This window comes from Electrona antarctica (genome assembly GCF_951216825.1).
Source record: "Electrona antarctica genome assembly, chromosome: 17".
Classification (NCBI taxonomy): domain Eukaryota; kingdom Metazoa; phylum Chordata; class Actinopteri; order Myctophiformes; family Myctophidae; genus Electrona; species Electrona antarctica.
Genome location: NC_136798.1, coordinates 8,386,092 through 8,407,005, shown reverse-complemented (window position 1 = coordinate 8,407,005; position 20,914 = coordinate 8,386,092). Strand labels below are relative to the sequence as shown.

Genomic DNA, 20,914 nt, shown 5'->3' with positions numbered 1-20,914 from the left:
ATGGAGAATATAGGTTGCTACCTTCAGGAAGGAGTTATGGTGTACCAGCGTACAATAAGGTCAGACTAAAGAGGTCCTTTGTCCACCAGTCGACTTTGAGGCTTAAAGGAGTTGTAGTAGCCAAGGGGTAATCTAGGTGGTGGACATTGCTCTTGTCTTCATGTCATTATGTATGTAATATTGGTTTGTTCTTTGTGTTATGTCAAATGTGTGTATATGTGTTCTGTATACTTGGCTGCTGGGTCGCAAGACAAATTTCAGTGTGAACTTACAATAAGGTACTATATCATATCATATATCATATCATATATCAAATGTCACAGCGTGACGTGCTGTGAGTTTGTAGATCTGCTATAAAAAAAAAAAAAAGGTGTGTCTGTGGGCTTTATATACATCTAACCAATGAAAAGCATTAAGAAGAGCTAGTGACCACCAGTGCCCATACAAAGGGTCTTTCTGTGTGGAGTTTGCATGTTCTCCCCGTGCCCCCTAGGGTAGGTACCCTCACAAAAAACATGCAGTAATCCTGGTCTCTAAACTAAACGAAAGGAACTGGTCGGAATAACGTGTTCCTTCCACACGCTACGTCCGGCCGGGGAAACTCCCCCCTGTCAGGTGAAAAGAAGCAGCTTGGACTCCTCATGCATAGAAGGAAGCATGAGGTCAGTCCACTGCCCCCCCAGGTTGGCAGAGGAAGTGTAGTGCCCAGGATTACATTGGATGATTGACACTGGGTGAAAAAATGGGTTGCAAAAATTGTTGGAAAAAAACTATAGTGAAAAAAATAAGAGCTTGTGACTACAGTGGACCCATTGGAACGATTTTCTGGAAAGTAACCGGTTTGAACATCTAAGGTTTACACCTGACAGTGAGCTTCGGGCGCACAATCACAGTTTCCATAATATGCACGGTGAAGGAAATACTACATGACAAAAGTCAGGACTTAAAAGAGAGGATGACATTTTCTCTGTCGTGTGTCCAAAACTGTTACTATTCAGTATTCAAATTCAAAACGGCAAAAATAGCAAGCTCAAAATGGGTCGCCACGATCCGAGCTTGTGGATCTGCTACTTTTGCTACTTTTGTGTGACGCTGTAGTACTGCAGTACTGTAGTACTGTAGTACTGTAGTACACAAAAAGTTAGCATGCGTATCGTTGCTGTCGGGCAGAAACCGCTTCTCTCCATTTTCTGTCTGTGTGGTCTAGGACTCTAGGCCTGGTGGCAGACAGTCTACTGGGAGTCTGCCCATCCTGGCTAGCTCGCCAACTATTGAAAATAGCACTGTGTGTTGTTCTATTCTGTAAACGAGACGATCACAAAAAATAAACACAAATTAAGCAAGACAGCCTGTTCCCCTGGAGGCTCACGCTACTGGGAGCAATAAGGCCGTCTGGGGAATGTGACGAGAGCTCCAGGTCTATGAGAGAGAGCACTGCTTCCTTTTTGTTCAGGATATACTGTAGGATGCCAAACATATCCGAGTGCGTTTGTGTGTGCGTGCATGTGTGTGTGCGTGCATGTGTGTGTGCGTGCGTGTGCGTGTGTGTTTATGTATGCAGCTTTACGTGTGTTGTACGCTTGTCCAATGAAGTTATGGAACACACACACACACAGGTTAATCTGATTTAAACCACCATCCAAGCCTGAATGAATGACATGTGTACACGCACGCACGCACGCACGCACGCACGCACGCACGCACGCACGCACGCACGCACGCACGCACGCGCACACACACACACACACACACACACACACACGGGGGAAGATGGGAAGTAGCGTGGTGGTTTAATTTTCTGGACGCTGAGCAGTGTGTACCAGTGCCACAGAGGATCCCCTGTCATATGATGGATGATCGATACGGGTGAGAATGGGAATGTATGTGTGATTCCCTGGTGAATGAAGCCAGTCATCCTCGCCTTTCGATGGGTATATTTGCATATTTTCAACTCGGTATATGTGTGTGTGGCTGTGTTTTCACTGCACGTACACTTTCTCTTATCTGTTAGCTTCTCTAGAACAAACAAAGCTGGCAAAAACATACAAAGTATATGAAATATGGTTCATCACTTATTGATGGTATCTCTTTCTCTCACACAAGGAGGCACGCACGCACGCACGCACGCACGCACGCACGCACGCACGCACGCACGCACGCACGCACGCACGCACACATAAGTTGGGTGGTGTCACGTATATGAAGTTTATCTGAAATAAAATGGGACCATTTGTGCATGTTCAATTTAGATATATCACGGGTGATGAATAGCCGTATGCAGTTGTCATTAATCAAGCAAAGCACAAACAAATTTGTCAGAAAGCTGCGATGTGCGATGCAAATCAATTCACAAACGAATTAGATCAATGTTCACAGCAGAAATGGCAAATGAGGCTTTTTGTTCTAAATGCATTCACTAAAGGAGGTGAGGTATAGCCTATCATTCCATGACTGCTTGTTTATTGGGTCCCTAGCTTTTGAAATGCAATCTGTCATTTTAGCGGCTATAATACATTCAGATATTAATTCATAAATAAAATATATATCCTTGGATTCCAAGATTTATGTGATCATAAATCCTCTCTCCTCTCTCCCTCTCTTCTCCTTCACTCCACACAGAGGCGTCCGTGCTCTCCTACGACGGCAGCATGTACATGAAGGTGGTGCTGCCCAGCATCATGCACACGGAGGCGGAGGACGTGTCGCTACGCTTCATGTCCCAGCGGGCGTTCGGCCTGCTCATGGCCGCCACGTCCCGCGAGTCCGCCGACACGCTGCGCCTGGAGCTGGACAGCGGCAGGGTCAAGCTCACGGTCAACCTAGGTATCGTATAAACCGCCCGCTCGGCTGGCTGACCTCAACTAAGTTTTGAGGGGGGGAAGGCCTTAGTTGCTATTTTGTGACTGTGTATATTATTTATGAGTTTTTTTTTTCATGGGTTCTTCGGACCTAAATATTAGCTCTAACGTACTAAAACATGTTTTCTTAAAGGACCACTTCACCACTTTTCAACCTATCTTCATATAATAGGTCCTCACTAATAATCATGATAAAATGGCATGATTTTTTCCTACTCAGTCTGTGTCTCATAGGAGGGCTGTGGGCAGTTTAGAAACTGTCTTCCAGTGACATCATCATTAGGCAGATTTCTTTTTAAAAAGATTTTTTTTTACAAAAATGTTTAGATTTTCATTATCGTGAACGATGGCTTCCATTTTCGCATTGCAACTTTTCAGGACTAGAAAGCCTGCAGTTTCTATTAGCTTGTATTCCCCATCGATGATGTCACTGGAAGACGGTTTCTGAACTGCCCACAGCCCTCCTATGAGACACAGACCGAGTAGAAAAAAATTGCGCCATTTTTTCATGATTATTAGTGAGGACCTATTATATGAAGATAGGTTGAAAAGTGGTGAAGTGGTCCTAGTGGTCATAGTTTTTCATTATAGTTGCATGTTGTTGTTTTCTTAGTTGCCTGGAGTGTAACGTTATTTTTGCGATGATGCTTCAGGTGTCTTTGTAGACTTATGTGTGTGTGTGTGTGTGTTTGTATATACTGTACTTACAGTATGCATTCATCAATCTAACACGTAATGATCTCCATGCTTTTGCAGTACATCTTCTGAACAGAATCATACTATCATTGGAGCCATGCTCATGACAACATTCTCTCCTCAGCCATTTTGTAGAAACAGATCGGCAATTCACGTATAGCTATTACTCTTAGAGTATATATTAATAGAGACGGCACCCGGAGGAAACCCTGAGGCGAAATGGACATAGTGGACGGATTTGGTATTGCAGCTTGGGGCCAATGCTGGTCCGTTGACTATCATTGCGCACGTTCATGATGACACGTGAACGCTGTTTCATACGTGAACGCGTGCAATGATAGTTAACGGCCAGCGCGTTCTCGATATGGCCCAATCCATCCCAGAATGCACTCTGTTACTACCCGGAAGGAGGAGTTAAATCGTCTCATGCGCTTTTGAGCAACTTAATGCAAGTGGATGGGAGGAGAAATCCGGTGCCGTCTCTATTAATATATACTCTAAGCTATTACTCTAAAGCGATTTTTTTTTTACTATATTCAGAATGTACTCACTGGCGCTCTCTAGGCTTGATTTATATTTAGGTGCACGGCGATATCAAGCACCAAAAAACACAAGATCTACAAGCTCACAACATGTTGCACTGCAGTATGTTGTGAGCTTGCATATTGGCTATTTCCGGCGCGTGAGTCGTGCAAGTAAGTATGAATCAGCCACTAGACATCAGACCAGACTTTATTGTGTTTTTGTTGCCATCTATTCAACAGTGCTACATACACTGTACATTCAGTGCTAGCTACAGTGCACTGTACATTCAGCCAACATTCTTATCGTGTTCCTGTGGGTGGTTTTTCTGTGTGCTTCATCCTTTTTTGGTTTGTCCATTACAGCAGGTCCATGATCCTCTCTGTCCATTAGCACCCCCCTTTTGGTCCTCCGGGCATCTCTCATGCCTTGTTCAAAAGATGGCACTCACCCCTTCAAAGGCCCAGAGCCTGCGGCCCGCCTGGCAAACAGCCCGGGGCCACGGCACCCAGCGCGCCTGCAGATGGTGGAGTAGGGAGGCGTTAAGGACAGCACAGTCCTTTATGCAAATTACCCCGTATTAGATCGACTTACACACATGTACTTCATGCATGTGTGTACTGCATGTATTAAGCAAACTACCTGAACCACAGAAACATATTCAAATATATACACGCTGCCGCACAATACAGTAAAGTCACATACATATACCCCGGACACTAAACTAGATTACACTCGTATCTCACATTTCTTGCCATTTATAATGAAATTTGATCATTCTTCAAGCGCACACGATAGAGTAGTTTATATACTGGTAAATTATTGCTCAATGTAAAATATTCATGCATTGCAAAGCAGTCCCTCCTTCCTTTGTAGAAAGAGTACCCGTAGCACATTAGATATTCTAGATAGATAATAGTATACTATACAGGTCTCTCCCATAGGGGTCCTGGGGCCACTGTATGGCGCTGGTGCTGGCTGGATCGAGGCTGTTTGCTCCCACTTTTCTGTTGCGGTTGACGGCACATGACGAGCCTGGGCACATGGATCCCAACCCCACACAGCCAGCACACCTGCCGGTGGGCAGGTCCACAGCATCCCTCTTTGTAGGCGGAGGTTTCCGTAGCAATCTGAAGCCTGAAATCTGATCTCCGACACTAATAATGTCATTTGATACTAGTAATGCCATGAGCTTACTGTGCTAGTAAGACATTCTGGCTCCAACTGTTGGGGTTGGAAAATCGATGTGGCCATTGAATTGCGAGTGACCATTTTGAAATTGATACAATAGCAGTAAATTCATATTTCAGAAAGTTTAATATCTTAATGCATTTTTTTGCGGGCGAAACTATAAACTGTATAACTGTTTTATCTCTGCAATAGAGACTTATATAGAGAAAACACTGAATCTGATATTAAACTTGATTAAACAGGCCCGCTCAATTGATTGATAACGTAATAATGAATACTTGTGGTAGGCTTTTCATTATAATGTAATTAGTAGTACCAATAAATATTCATCCAAGGGGGAGTTGGACAGCCGCCATATTGGCACCTTATAATATGACAGTCACTCCCAAACCCTAGTTAAAAATGGTCGACCGCCGTCATGTGACCGTCCCCGGAAGGTGGCTTTTCTTGTTCTTGGATGTCTGCAGCTGTAACCTTGAAGGATGCGATTTCATCTGTCACTTATTCTCCCCCCCCCTCCCCCATTCTAGACTGTGTCAGGATAAACTGTAACGCCAGTAAGTCCACACTCCACTTCTGGAGTCTTATCTTCCTATTCAATCAATGTTTTTTTTTACTATTACATTGTGTGATGATGTAATTCTTTTTTTGCCTCATGGTGCGGCCGTGTCGCGCACCGGGAAATATCCGATCTGCAAGCCAAACTTGTGGATCGGACATTTACCGGAACGCGACACCGCCGCACGGCGAAGTATAAATCCAGGGGATGTATACGTTGTCACATGACCTTTGACGACCCCCGATGACGTATTTTCAACCGATTCATTTTTAACTGAAAGAACTACTGCGTCAGTTGAAAATAAGTCATTTTTTCAACATGCTTTTGTCACTTGTCGAAAGGGTTGTGCGGTGAAGTATAATAAATGCCCCTTCAATGTGCGAATGCAGGTGACTTATATAAGAGGATTACAAAGATAAGAGGGGTTGTGGTGGGGCGCGTATTAGCCAAGAGATCAAAGTTATATAAATCTAATGTAACTTTATATTCTATGCATTTTAAATGCTCTTCTTTTCATTATTTTTTTAACATTTATTCAGCCTTAATCTTCCCCTCGGCCCTCTGAACATTGTGCTATATTTGCTTACCCAAGACTCTATAGAGTAGCATTACGTATCATTTGACAATGCTGTGAATTACTGCATGACTCACTTGCAGTCAGTATTGCAGAAATTCTCTCATTGTACATTTAAGTTTTGCAAAATGTAGGCTATATGTGTTACAATTCACTCTACTGTATGTGTGGGGCTATACTGTGAAATACCTGCTCTTATTCATACAGGGGACTCATTCTTTTTTCACCATTTTATACTGTCTCCTAACTAAGGCCCAGCATTGTGTGTGTGTGTGTGTGCGTGTGCGTGTCCGCGCACGTGCGTGCATCTATGACACGAGTTGAGTGACGAATGCAACACACCTGTTCACTGCAATTAGGCTGATTACTGTGACTAATTCATTATCCTAAAAGGATGTGAAACACATGCACATGCACAAATCACTGTCATTATGCGGTTCCACGTGATTGACGTCAGGCACCGTTTCAATTTTGTTTGGTTTATCTTATCCTGAACATCTATCCCGATATATTTACACTTAACGTTGTGTAACTACGGTAAATCAGATTCTAGAGTACCGGTAATCAGAGAAGCACAGGATAAACAAGTGTTCATTCTGATTACCCTTCAAGTGATACTTCTCTGTTCATCTAATCTATTTAATCTATTCAGTATTAACCAGTTAATCAGGAAATGCCTCGATCCATTAATCAATACATTAGACGAGGCCAAAACACTCATTGCTCAGCAATCCCAACACCTTGGGCACTTTTGTAAGCAATGCATTCCGTTATCTGTCTCTAAGAGCAGCTTAAAGTCTCACTATGTAACCTTTTGTGAATAGATAAAAATGTTGTCCAATCTGTATGATACAATATAACTTGTGGTGGTTGTATATTGTCTACCCACTCTTCTATTGAGACAAGATTGTGTCAAAGGCCATATTATGTCTCACAGGATCTGACATGAATTTGTACCTCTTTTTTTTGAGTGGTGTAAACCACTCCTACAACAGGTTTTGTTAGTCTGTCTGTCTGTCTGTCTGTGCTCAAAAAATGAGCACGGTTGCTATGGTCACCCAGTTCACACGGGTGTGATTTCATTACGTCAGACATTACGTCAGACCACAGCTGATCAGTCTATATAAGACCTTACACCACTCAGTTCACACGGGTGTGATTTTTTTTACCTTTTACCTGCTTTATAAGCCCCCTTATAGCTTTAATATGCCTTCACTAATCAATTGTCAAAAAGATTAAAAAAAAACAACAACCTAGAAACAAAATGGACTGGGCGGCCTCCTTCTCAGTACCTTTCCTCTGTCTGCTCTGTGTCACTGGACCGCCCTTTCTGTGACTTTAGCTAACAAAAAAAGCCTAAAAAAAATCTGAAAGCCAGGTAAACGTTGAAAACATACTTAACTTTCTATCGCATACAACTAAACTAACAAACTAAAACACATCTGTGTGTCGTGTCCTCAAATTTAAATAGCTTCTGTCGATGTCAAAACTTTGCCTGAACTGCAAATCACTTCAGACACACGTGGGACTTCCAGCCTGTGGTCAATGTGATCTAAATGAGCTCAGTTGTTCTGAGCTCCATTCCTGCATAGGACTAGAGCTGTAGGGTTGGGCGTACCTGCTGCTCACTGCAGCTGTCTATAATGAGTAACCCATTTAGACCTGGCTGGGACACCAGGAGAATGCTGTTATGTTAACTGCTTGGTTGAAGTCATAACTACAGTAGCAGTAGTGTGGGCTGCCAAGGCCGGAACTGAATCAGAATGCTTGGTGACATAATTCTTGTCTTTTAAAACAGTGGGGCAAGCATGCCCCCTTCTGGTAGCCTGAGGGAAAGAAAACAACACATTAATGTGAACTCCCATTTGCTGAATTTATGTTGTCAAATGTTCTCTCTCTCTCTCTCTCTCTCTCTCTCTCTCTCTCTCTCTCACACTCAATTATGATTTTGAGACCCAGTATGAGTAAGAGCAAATATTTTTCTCTCCTAATGTTGCGCTGTCAGTTATGATTTGTTGTTTGTTTCTGTTTTCTCTGTGGTTAAATCCGAACCGGATCTTTGTCTTCAGAATTTCAGTGACATACAGTTTCAGTACATACTGTATGTCCTCAAATGATAAAACCTGACTTTATTGTTCAAAACAAAAAACGTAATGCATTAATTTGCGGAACATTTACGGTTCTGCCTGACAGCAGTGATCTATAATAAAGTATATTGTACACGCTGCAGATCAAAGTCTCTCCATGACAAACCAACGTGGTGCCGTAGCTCAGCTGTACAGTTCACTGACGGTGTGAAAACAAAGATTTGGTTTGTGTCGTGTTTCCCTCGTCCCTTGACTAACGAACCCTCCTCTTCAGGCAAGGGCCCTGAGGTTCTTTATGCCGGACAAAAGCTCAACGACAATGAGTGGCACTCTGTGCGAGTGATCCGGCGCGGTAAAAACTTCAAGCTGACGGTGGACGAGGACATGGCCGAAGGTATTTCTTGCGCCGCTCCGATCATCATCTGCTCGTTTACCATCATGCATGATACACGATGCACGTTGAGCATTTCATGTTTTATCCGATTACGATCCGATTGATCATTTGAGTAATTGGTCTAACAGGTTGTTGGGTCAAAATCTGTCTTTGGGCTTTATTTGTAGATCAGTTTTACAAACACAGGATATGATGTTATTATCCAAAGTGCCTTGGACTCTGCATGGCAGGGGCGTCGTCCTCCCTGAGCCAAGCTTGCACCTAGTCAGGCTGAAACCTGCCGGTTATCTCCATATTTTAACTTTTTGTGGGGTTTTTTTGGTGTTTTTTTTAAAATAGGTGGTCATAAATTAACCACCTACTTTATCAGCACCACACAAAAGTATCAAAAGTGGCAAATCTGCAAGCTCGAAATGCGGTGTGAATTGACACATTTTGAGCTTGTCCATACAGTATGCCACTTTTGATGTTTTTTTTATTTAGAAAAAGCAGGGCCGGATTAACACCTTTGTGGGCCCCTGGGCACTGAAGCTCGAAGGGCCCCCCTTCACATGCACGCGTAAATCTTTGTGCACGCGATACTGGGACGTTTTGGGGGCGGTTTTATGTCGTTATATTGGCCTATTCACGTTCACTGCCTTCTCACCAACAATAAAACACTAATCTTTTTAGACACCATTTATTTCATTCGGATTAGCAGGGGCCCTGGTGCCCAAGGGCCCCTGGGCACGTGCCCAAAGTGCCCATATGGTAGATCCGGCCCTGAGTTTTGGACATAGGAGGTTTAGCTCACTTTACACACACACACACACACACAGGCAATAGACTGTAGTTCCAACATGTAGTTCCATTTTTCCAGAAGGTGTTCATAGACATTTCCTGTTCTGGGTCAGTGAAAACTGGGGCTTAAGAAGTTGTTTCATACCTAAATCCACTGGACTCCCAGTATCTCCCTCCCTTTATCTTTACCCTTTCACCCGCCGGCCCTACCCATCCTCTTCCTCTCCTTTTTGTCTCCCTGCTCCGGCACCAGGTCAGATGGCGGGCGACCACACCCGTCTTGAGTTCCACAACGTGGAGACGGGCATCCTGACGGAACGGCGCTTCGTCTCGTCGGCACCCTCCTCCTTCATAGGCCATCTGCAGGTACGGTGAAGCCTGATCCGTTGTGACACAAACCCTCCCCAGTTAGCTGACGGTGTTTCATTACAGCAACGTCTTCGGGGGTGCCTTGGCAGGTAAAGGCCCCTGAGACCAGGTGTTTGGTTGGTAAGCAAGGTGTGCATTTGTGTTCGACCACACAAATTAAATGTATTGTTTAAAAAAGAATACTGTACAGCTAGTCCAGTGGTTCTCAACCTGTCGGTCGGAACCCCCAGGGGGGTCCCCAATCCCCACATGATTTTGGGGGCTCCCCAGTCCCAAGATGACAGTAAAGTGACAATTTAAATTGTTAATACCTAAAAGAAAAGAGAAAATTAAATAAATTCAATGAAAGAAGATATTACTAAGTAATCAACAAACTATACTATAAAACTGGAAGAACATCTATCTATCTTCTATCTATAAATGTTTCACATCTGTATGTCTGTAATGCACGTAACTTGAGAACTTCAAATTTGACACAAGCGTTCCACACCACCACAGAGTGTGCATTATCATTATCAAGAAATTACAGACCACTGAATTCAGCGATTGACCAATCAGAATCAAGCATTCAACCAAGCCATGTAATAATATGTTATAATGTTCAGTAAAATGAACAACTCAGTCATTCATTGAAGTGTGTAACACTGATGTGTGTGCAGCTATGGGTTTTTGCTGACACAATCAAGTGTTTATTAAATGAAGCTTCTGCGCTTGGTTGACCACACACCAATTATTGTTCACCCAAGTATATTTAGCTCAAGTAACGTTGGCTACCTACAGTAACTGACCTTAACCAGTTGGAGCAGATGAGCGTTTACCCAGAACTTACCACTGCTATATTCCAACTTATTTTATTTATTTTTTATTATGAATCTAAAAATAAACATTACAAGACATCATATAGAAAAGGATGCAGAAACACATCAAAGTATCATGGGTATATATGCAAATCAGTTACTCAAAGAGAATATATATATATATATACATACAGACACGGAGAGAGAGTAAAAAAATAGCATTTCATGTGGTTTCGATCTTGTCAACACACTGACAGGCGTGCCCCACATTTGCGTTCCAGTTCCATAACGTGACCCTATACCTCCTCCTGTTCATTCTTCTATAGGGCCTGAAGTTCAACGGTATGCTGTACATTGACATGTGCAAGAACGGCGACATAGACTTCTGCGAGCTCAACGCCCGCTTCGGCATGCGCTCCATCATCGCCGACCCTGTGACCTTCAAGACTAAGGGCAGCTACCTGGGATTGGCCACCTTGCAGGCCTATACCACGATGCACCTCTTCTTTCAGTTCAAGACCACCTCCTCCGATGGCTTCATCCTCTTCAACAGTGGCGACGGAAATGATTTCATTGCCGTGGAGCTGGTCAAAGGGTGAGTGAGTGGATTGGCATGGATTGTGGTCAGTGTAGTCCACAGCAAGAGTAAATGTAGTCCAGTGCAGAGTTATGAGGAGAGATGTTCTGTACTGTGCATTTATTTTTACGCACGCACATAACACTCACGCACGCACGCACACACACACACACACACACACACACACACACACACACACACACACACACACACACACACATACTTGAGTGAGTACCCTCTTTTAAACATCTCATTAAATATGGCTGCAGTATGATTTTACACTTGCTGAAACTAGCAGATCTACAAGCTCACAACTCGCCGTGCTGTGAGCTTGTAGATCACATTTTCAGCACAGATTTCAGCATGCAACCAAGTGTAAAATCAGCCATATGATATTTAGTGGACTAAAACTTTTCATTCCAAAGACTAAATGACTAAAACTAAAAATCTAAATGTGCTGATGTCAAAATGATCCCTGTGTCCTGCTGCAGGTTCATCCACTATGTGTTTGACCTGGGCAACGGGCCCAGTCTGTTGAAGGGGAACAGTGACAACCCGCTGAATGACAACCAGTGGCACAACGTGGTCATCACGCGGGACTCCACCAACACACACACCCTCAAGGTGGACTCCAAGTCCGTCACCCAGAACGTCAACGGAGCAAAGAACCTGGACCTCAAAGGTACCGTGGCGGAAATTAATACGTTCATTCAACTTACATTTACAAGTACTGTACTTTTAAGTACTTTTACTTTACCATATCATTTGAAAATGTATACTATACTACTCCACTACACCTGAGATGCAAACATTGTACTTGTACAGTTGTAGTAGTGACTAGTTAAAGTTAAAGGTTAAAGTCCTATTTGTCACATACTGTACATTGCTGTATGTGAGATTTGTTCTCAGCATTTGACCCATCTCTTGGAGCGGTGTGCACATTCACCAATAATTCTACTCCCTTCCAAATCAAATCAAATTGAATGGCTATCCAATTCCCTCTCTGTCTCTCTCTATCTGTCTCTCTCTCTAACTAGGTGACCTCTTCGTCGGGGGCCTTGGCCCCAACATGTACCAGAGCCTCCCTAAGCTGGTGGTGTCTCGAGAGGGCTTCCAGGGTTGCTTGGCCTCGGTGGACCTCAACGGCCGCCTGCCCGACCTCATCAACGACGCTCTGTTCCGCAGTGGTCAGATTGAGCGCGGATGCGAAGGTATACAGCCGACCTTTAAGCTCTGAAAGCCAAGACCATGGTGTGTGCCACTGTGCCAATGAGAGGTGCACCTCGCTAGTCTTGAACTCGTTGACATTTGAAAGGACATGTTCCGGTCTGTTACAATAATATGTTATTTTTCTACCCCAGGCATTTGTCATGTCAAGGGAAGAATTCCTTTTTCAAAATTCGTCCTTCTGTTTCCGTTCGAGGGACCTGTTAGCCTTGTTCGTATGACTAGCAAATTGGCAGTAGCTGCAAGCTACGTGGAAGGATTTTAAATTAAGGTCAAATCTAGTGTGGTGAAGAGAAAGTGACAGCAATTCAATATGAAAACTAATTTCCTTTAAATGATGGGTAGTTTTAAAAGTGGGCCATTGATTTGGCCTCCACTGAGTTCACTTGACTATTGAGCTGAACCCACTTGCTAGGAGATGTTTTGATCCGTCACAGTGGCACACGCCTCCAGCCACCTGCCATCAAGGCTTTTCATTCCCTGTTCAGCTCTCAGATCTCCCACGTTTAGCAGACAAGTCACACATTTTCTCTCGCAGTGAAGTTATCATTATATCTAAACTATTTCACTGTGGTCCTGCTTCCTGTGTGCTGTACCTGGAGGCCATGTTGGCAGACCCTGCTGCAGTATCTCCAAAGGCATATATTAATGCTGTACTGCCCCCCAGTGGAGTGCCAAGGATTGCACCATTCACACAACCACAGTGCGTCCATTACTGGATGGTATACAGCAAATAAATGCTGCTGCTCCATCTTTCTTCTTCTTTACACACCCTCATTGTGTTCTGAATGCTTCTTCAAATGCAGAGTGACAGAACTATGAACAATGCCTTGGATAATTAATTCTATAGTCCAGTATACAGGTACATAATGGACATCATTGCATGTGAATGGTGCAGTCCTTGGCACACCACCAGATGGCAGTACAACATTCATATACTGTGGTTGTTGTTGTATACCCTCAGGTATACTGCACTGCAGGCTTTGCCCCTGGCGTCTTCCATTTAGACTAGACAGTGAGGAGCACACAGCCGGTATACTAGAGATGCACTGTACAATATACATAGATAACACACAGGGTGTCATATTAACTGTACCATTAAGCCATGTGATAGATACAGTATGTGGCTGCTCAGCTGCTCAGCCGTGATTTATTTTCACTGCTTGATTTCTTGATTAACAGATGAACATAATGACCCCCTGACACAAACACTGTACAGATGAACATAATGACCCCCTGACACAAACACTGTACAGATGAACATAATGACACCCTGACACTGTAACACTGTACAGATGAACATAATGACCCCCTGCCTCTGTAACACTGTACAGATGAACATAATGACCCCCTGACACTGTAACACTGTACAGATGAACATAATGACCCCCTGACACAAACACTGTACAGATGAACATAATGACCCCCTGACACAAACACTGTACAGATGAACATAATGACACCCTGACACAAACACTGTACAGATGAACATAATGACCTCCTGACACAAACACTGTACAGATGAACATAATGACCTCCTGACACAAACACTGTACAGATGAACATAACACTGTAACACTGTACAGCGGTGGTTCCCAAACTTTTCAGGTCGAGACCCAAAAGAGAGATATCTAGACGTTTGCCGGGGGTACCCAAACTAGTGAAGATAGCAGATCTACAAGACACACAAGCTCACAACGCGGCGCGAAGCGACGCGTTGTGAGCTTGTAGGTCGGCTATTTTCACTACTTCTTGAACATTTTGTTTTCGAATTTACGGAATTTCTTCGATTTGTATTTGATTTCTTCGTGGAATTACTGAAAAATAAAATTGATTTTTTTTTTAAATCATGAAAATGTTTCCGCGACCCACAAACGGGTCCCGACCCAGTGTTTGTGAAACAGTGCTGTACAGTACTAGATGTATAAAAAGCTCTTAACACAGATGATCCCTCACTAACCTATACTCTTTGTTTTCCGCTCTGTTTGTTTGTTTGTTTGTTTGTTTTCTTTCTGCGCTAACATAGTTGGTTTCACCAAAGCCGACCTGCAAGGTAGAGGGTTCAACGCCCGCCTCTCTGAGGCCCATACCGGCCTGAAAGACTGCTGTGTCTGTGCAATGCATTATGGGTGTCACCATGGCAACACTGTCCCCTAAAATGATGCGGGAGTGCAAGTGCTCTCTGAGGAGGGAGAGAGAGAGAGTAGTTGAATTTTTTATATATATAAATGCAAGTGCTCCCTGAGAGAGGGAGAGATCAAGTGCCATTTTGAATAGAGAGATTGTGTGAGATATATATAGAGAGACAGACAGATCATTTATAATGCAAGAAAAAAATCAGCTGGTATTTCAAATGGAGAGAGATTAGTCAGAGATTAGTTTCAAATATATATACGGTATATATAACAAGCAATTGTCAATTCAGAGAGAGACAACTATACATCAGTTGGCATCTATCTATCTATCTATCTATCTATCTATCTATCTATCTATCTATCTATCTATCTATCTATCTATCTATCTATCTATCTATACAGAGAGAGAGAGAGAGAGAGAGAGAGAGAGAGAGAGAGAGCAGTTGGCAGGCAAAGTAAAACGAATGCAAACTTAAATACACCACAAAGTAAAGTAAATGTGCACGCCAGCAAGACAGAGCGGGGTCTAAAGAAGGATCTTCCATTAATCAGTATCAGGGACGGAACGAGTATTGAGGCTAGAATCCATAGAGGCGCAGGATCACAAGAGCTGGATTTTACCATTAATTCCCATGTTAGTGAGCTGCTGTGTCTGCAGGGTGCTGTGTCTGCAGGGTGCTGTGTCTGCAGGGTGCTGCAGGGCTGCTGTGTCTGCAGGGTGCTGGCCTGTGTGTTAGTGAGCTGCTGTGTCTGCAGGGTGCTGTAGTGTTAGTGAGCTGCTGTGTCTGCAGGGTGCTGGCCTGTGTGTTAGTGAGCTGCTGTGCCTGCAGGGTGCTGGCCTGTGTGTTAGTGAGCTGCTGTGTCTGCAGGGTGCTGGCCTGTGTGTTAGTGAGCTGCTGTGTCTGCAGGGTGCTGGCCTGTGTGTTAGTGAGCTGCGGTGTCTGCAGGGTGCTGGCCTGTGTGTTAGTGAGCTGCTGTGTCTGCAGGGTGCTGGCCTGTGTGCTGTAAATGTTAGTGAGCTGCTGTGTCTGCAGGGTGCTGGCCTGTGTGTTAGTGAGCTGCTGTGTCTGCAGGGTGCTGGCCTGTGTGTGTCTGCAGGGTGCTGGCCTGTGTGTTAGTGAGCTGCTGTGTCTGCAGGGTGCTGGCCTGTGTGTTAGTGAGCTGCTGTGTCTGCAGGGTGCTGGCCTGTGTGTGTCTGCAGGGTGCTGGCCTGTGTGTTAGTGAGCTGCTGTGTCTGCAGGGTGCTGGCCTGTGTGCTGTAAATCTGTGGTTGGCATGTTGACTCGCTGCCTGCGGGCCTGGATCAGTGGCCCCACGTTCCTCCTTATAGCCGATCTATACAAGGCTCACATGCAGCGCGTCGCTGCGCTGCGCTGTGCGCACAGCACAGCACAGCACGGCTATAAAACCTCCCCGTGTACACTGATCCATAACTCACACGCAGCTGTGCGCGCCATGCATATAGTTCATTCACACTGTCAAACTGTACAGGCAGGGCGAGGAATATAGTGAGGACAATTACTCAGATGTTTTATTTAAATGCCATTCTTTTTATAATGATTTGATTTAACATAAAGTTGTAGGCTACTACTAAGGTTACCTTGATTGCTTGAATACTTCATTAACACGATTAGTCACGGTACAGCTAGCACAGTCAGGAGTCCATTGTAGCCTATTCAATTAATCAGTAATACATACAATACAAAGCAATTACAATACAATTACAATACAATACATACATACTAGAATTATTTTAGGTTAGTTTTGAGTTGAGAACCTTTATGTCTTTTGGTAAAGCTAACTAGTACAACAAACGCAATATCCTCATTCTTCCTTAGCTTATACTGCAGTGTCATGGTTGCTTTCTCTAGTTGGGTGAGTCCTAGGTGTGTGGAGGCTACAGTAGTAGTCTGATTAGGTTGTATTGAGAGGTCTGTAGGAGTTGTTCCGTTTCTCACGAACCACTGCCTTTACCCCAAAACCTCCGATTGGTTAATGGCTGGATTTTTACATAGTTTAGGATTACATTTGGAACACCCACCATGCTGATGTCAAAGAATTCCAGTTAATCCCGCTTGCCAGAAAATAACATGTTACACATTATTTGACATGTTTTTGGTTTTTAATAGAGTGCTTCAGATTATGTATTTAATGCAAGACCCGTCTACAGGGGCCATGCCTCTCATATTAAACTATGCTAGAAACGCCCTTGGTTCCTAAACAGTGTTTGCCTGCCTGCATAGCTGTACAGCCCATTACCGTTTCAGCAAAATTAGGATCCCCTGCGGGGTGAGCAGGGGGGGAGAGAGAGAGAGAGAGATGGATAGGGGCCATTACATTATAGCTTATTTGGAATGAACTGCGAGATTCGCAGTTTTCATATTTTGATAGCACTTCACATAACGACACATATTATTCCAGGGTAATAATGAAGCAATTACATCCTCATTTCAGAGAGAGCATGCACTTTGTAATCGCAAGTAACACCTGGGATTATTATTTATTATACTGTGTATATAGGCTATATTTCTCCCCCCCACACACACACATTTTACTTTTACTTAATTTTTTTTTACCCATGCAGAATTTCTTAGGTGAACAACATTACATAATACATAATAAAAGTTTAATCACATTCACATTACTGTGCCCTATGGTACAATTACTTTTTTATTTGCAAGAATCAGTTACCTACATTGCGTTTCAGGTTATGGTGTGTCCTTAGAAAACACCAAAACAAGTCACTGGCAATGTCACCCTGAAGTGTGTTGCGCCACGCTTTGCCAATGAACACAATAGATACATATTTGATGGGATCAGTGGTGTTAATCCTACAGTATGACTGTTCTGTCTTCATTAAAGCCTTAAGCTTTAGTGTTCAGTTCAGTTCATCTCCAGCAGGCAGGTGAAAGAGTAAACAATCTGTTCAGTGAGTGATCCAGCCTCAGATCAAAACAACTTCCGCCACTCATGCAGACAGACTAGGGAGTCGGGAAAACCGATTGTACAAGCATCGACAGACAGCGCGTGGGAGTAATGGATGCAGGTGCGATACAACCGCAGGGCGTTGTGACGTTATACAGTAGTTGGTTGGAACAGAGCAGAGAATGAGGCTGTCATTGTGCATCTCTAAACACTGACAAGTTAGTGCGGATATATCTCCCCCCCCCCCCCCTCTCTTCCTGATTCTCTCTCTCTCTCTCTGTGTCGCCTGGCTTCCTTTCAAAGCCTGTCATGTGTAGCTACTTCAGGGAGATGAGAAAGTGTTATTTCAGAGAGCGAGTTGTCTCCCGCTGAAACACTCCAAAACGCACCCAAACACATTGCTTTGCACATACAGACGAATGCACGCTGCCTTATGCGCACACGTCCGCATGCGTAAGTTCATGATGCACGTGCTGTTGCACACGGAAGCACACACGCACACGCACACGCACACAACACTACAGTTTATTCCATTCGATGCGTGTTGTTAAAGTTCATGTTGCACGTGCTGCTGATACATACCAGCTTTCACACACACACACACACACACACACACACACACACACACACACACACACACACACACACACACACACACACACACACACACACACACACGCACACACTGCAGATGCGACACACTCTGGGGAATGCAGGGCTGACTGCCATCATTTTGCATTACACAGTGAACGCACTTTCAGCCGGCGATGTTGCTCTGTTTTCAAATTCAAATGTCTTCTCCTCACATCGTCTCATACAAGACATTTGCTCTTAAAGACTGTTTTCTTTTGTCGTTTTATATTCTCTGTATACTGTATGGTTATCTGGAGGTTTTTCAAGGGGGTGTTTTCTCCACTGGGAGTTTTGTGTCTTTATATATGTCATTCACTCGTCCAATCTGCATTCCCTCTCAGTATTCAAACGTTTCTGAAGCTATGTGTGGCGCAGGATAATGGCACACATCCCGTTTTGACTTTGAATACCCCCCCGTCTTCACTCCCTCACCCGCTGGAGTGCATACCTAAGGCTATGCACTCTCGTCGTCCTGGAGTGCTGTTATCTTCACTTCTCTTTTATTTGTATGTCTCTTTTCAGGAATTCTGGATGTTTTGTGTGCGTTGTGTGAAGAGTGTTGCTCTTAAAGCAAGAGAGAGAGAGAGAGAGAGGGAGCGAATGCAGTTTGGAAAAAATGTTATGAGAGACATTTTTCTGTTACTTTTTTGTTCATACAGTAGATGCCGTCGGTTGTGAAAAGATGTAATTTTGTGTACTTCATTTCATTTATTTCATGTGTTCAGTCATTCAGTCTCGTCGTGCCTGTTCACGGAGGGAATGCAGCGTTTTACTGTTATGCTTCACTGGAACGGAACGTTCCAGAGCGCCACCTGTTGGAATGACACAGTGTGCATGGCTCCTCGACACCCTCCACGTGTCAACAGAAGGACATGACAAAGTGTCCACAGTGTCGCCACGGGACAAGCCCCCTGCCCCCCCCCCACCCCACCCCCACCACACAAAGTTAGCCACAGACAGTAGTGCAACATACTGCACACATGATGTAAATGTAGAAAATGGATGCTGAAAGCACACAATGGTGTTTTCACACTCACTGAGCCGGAACAACGTTGCCTGGCTCATTCAAAAGGGCTGGGGGGCGTCCCGTGGTGCTGCTGTCCACTCCTCGTTCCTTCTCCTATAGGCACACATATATGCATAATCCTGGTTTATACTTCACAGTATGACCGCGAAGTAGTAAATGAGGTTATAGTGTGCACCTGTGTTTCTGGTGAGCATTTGTTCTGCATGTTAAAGCTCAGTATAGTCCTATTGTTGGTTAACGTGTTTCCTTTGCTATCTCTCTGTCTGTCTGTCTGTCTGTCTGTCTGTCTGTCTGTCTGTCTGTCTGTCTGTCTGTCTGTCTGTCTGTCTGTCTGTCTGTCTGTCTTTCTATCCGTCTGTCTGTCTGTTGGTCCGTCTATTGCTCTCTTTCCTTCCTCTCTCCCTCTCTGTTTCTCTCTCCTTTTCTTTATAACGCACTTGCTTGTTCTTGCTCGCTCCTTCCTTTCCTCTGTCGTCGATCTCTTATCTTGCTCCCTGCTTTCCTCTCTTTTGCTTCTCTCAATCTCTCTCTCTGTCTCTCGTGTCACTGCCTCTTTTCTCACAACTCCATCACTGTCACTGCTGTCCTCTTCTCCATCTCCGTCCGTCTGCTATCTCTCTTCCTACGTCTCCACTGTCTTTCTCACTTTCTGTCCCTCTGTCTCTCTCTCACACTCACTCTCACTCGGTCTCTGTCTCTGCATGTCTCTCACTCTCTGTCTGTCTGTCTTTCTCTCTCTCTCTCTCTCTCTCTCTCTCTCTCTCTCTCTCTCTGCCAACACCAGGTCCCAGCACCACGTGTCAGGAGGACTCGTGTGCCAACATGGGCGTGTGCATCCAGCAGTGGGAGAACTTCACCTGTGACTGCACCATGACATCATACACAGGAACACAGTGCAACGACCGTGAGTACCACTCCCTTTTAATGACGCGTGTGTGTTCATACATGCACGTGTTGGTCCACGTGCACGCGCACAGACACCACGCTAAGTCTACGCGTGGCCCACTGGTTGCGCCCGTGGACCTGTGAAGTCTGTATGGGAGGCGCCACTGAGCCGACTGTGCTTAGTGAATACATTCACCAACCTTGTCGCAAGTGGCGATAAGTGGCGTTGTGATCTTTAGACGAGGCTTTTGGAGACCTTGGTGGAGGGTCGGAGGTTGAGGGTGGCTTTCTTTTGTTGCTGCCGATTGTCGCTTGACGTCCCCAGCCTGGGGGCTTTGAACCAAGACACTGTGACTGACGGCGTGTAGAATATCCACTTCTGCCTCAATCGACTTTTCATAAACGCCCTTCAAAGAGCCATCTCAGTGTGTTCGTGTCTGTGTGTGTGTGTGTTCCTCTCAGGACGTGGCAGGCTGTGTGTGTGTGGCTCCTGCACGCACACGCGCGCGCGTGTGTGTGTGTGTCAGTCAGTGCATGTGTCCTATCACTGTGATGAGTGTGCCATGTGTGCATGCATGTAGCGATCTCTTATTCCCATGACGACAGGGGTCTTCCCTTCAGTAATCATGGCTAGTGGGCTTTCATTTAACGGTTAATAGCGGGGGCACAGAGCTGTTG

At 44.5% G+C, this 20,914-nt stretch overlaps 1 protein-coding gene across 2 annotated transcripts in view; it reads left to right on the top strand.

Annotated features, from left to right (window-relative positions):
• The window catches only part of LOC306941203 (neurexin-3b-like), a 317,329-nt gene that overhangs the window by 74,466 nt on the left and 221,949 nt on the right, over window positions 1–20,914 (top strand). For both annotated transcript variants that reach the window (XM_079526517.1, XM_079526516.1), the window contains exons 5-12: window positions 2,620–2,823; window positions 5,798–5,824; window positions 8,762–8,881; window positions 9,915–10,027; window positions 11,154–11,422; window positions 11,896–12,086; window positions 12,442–12,615; window positions 20,136–20,255. In XM_079526517.1, coding sequence (XP_079382643.1) covers window positions 2,620–2,823; window positions 5,798–5,824; window positions 8,762–8,881; window positions 9,915–10,027; window positions 11,154–11,422; window positions 11,896–12,086; window positions 12,442–12,615; window positions 20,136–20,255 — 1,218 coding nt within the window. The remainder of the gene's footprint in view (window positions 1–2,619; window positions 2,824–5,797; window positions 5,825–8,761; window positions 8,882–9,914; window positions 10,028–11,153; window positions 11,423–11,895; window positions 12,087–12,441; window positions 12,616–20,135; window positions 20,256–20,914) is intronic.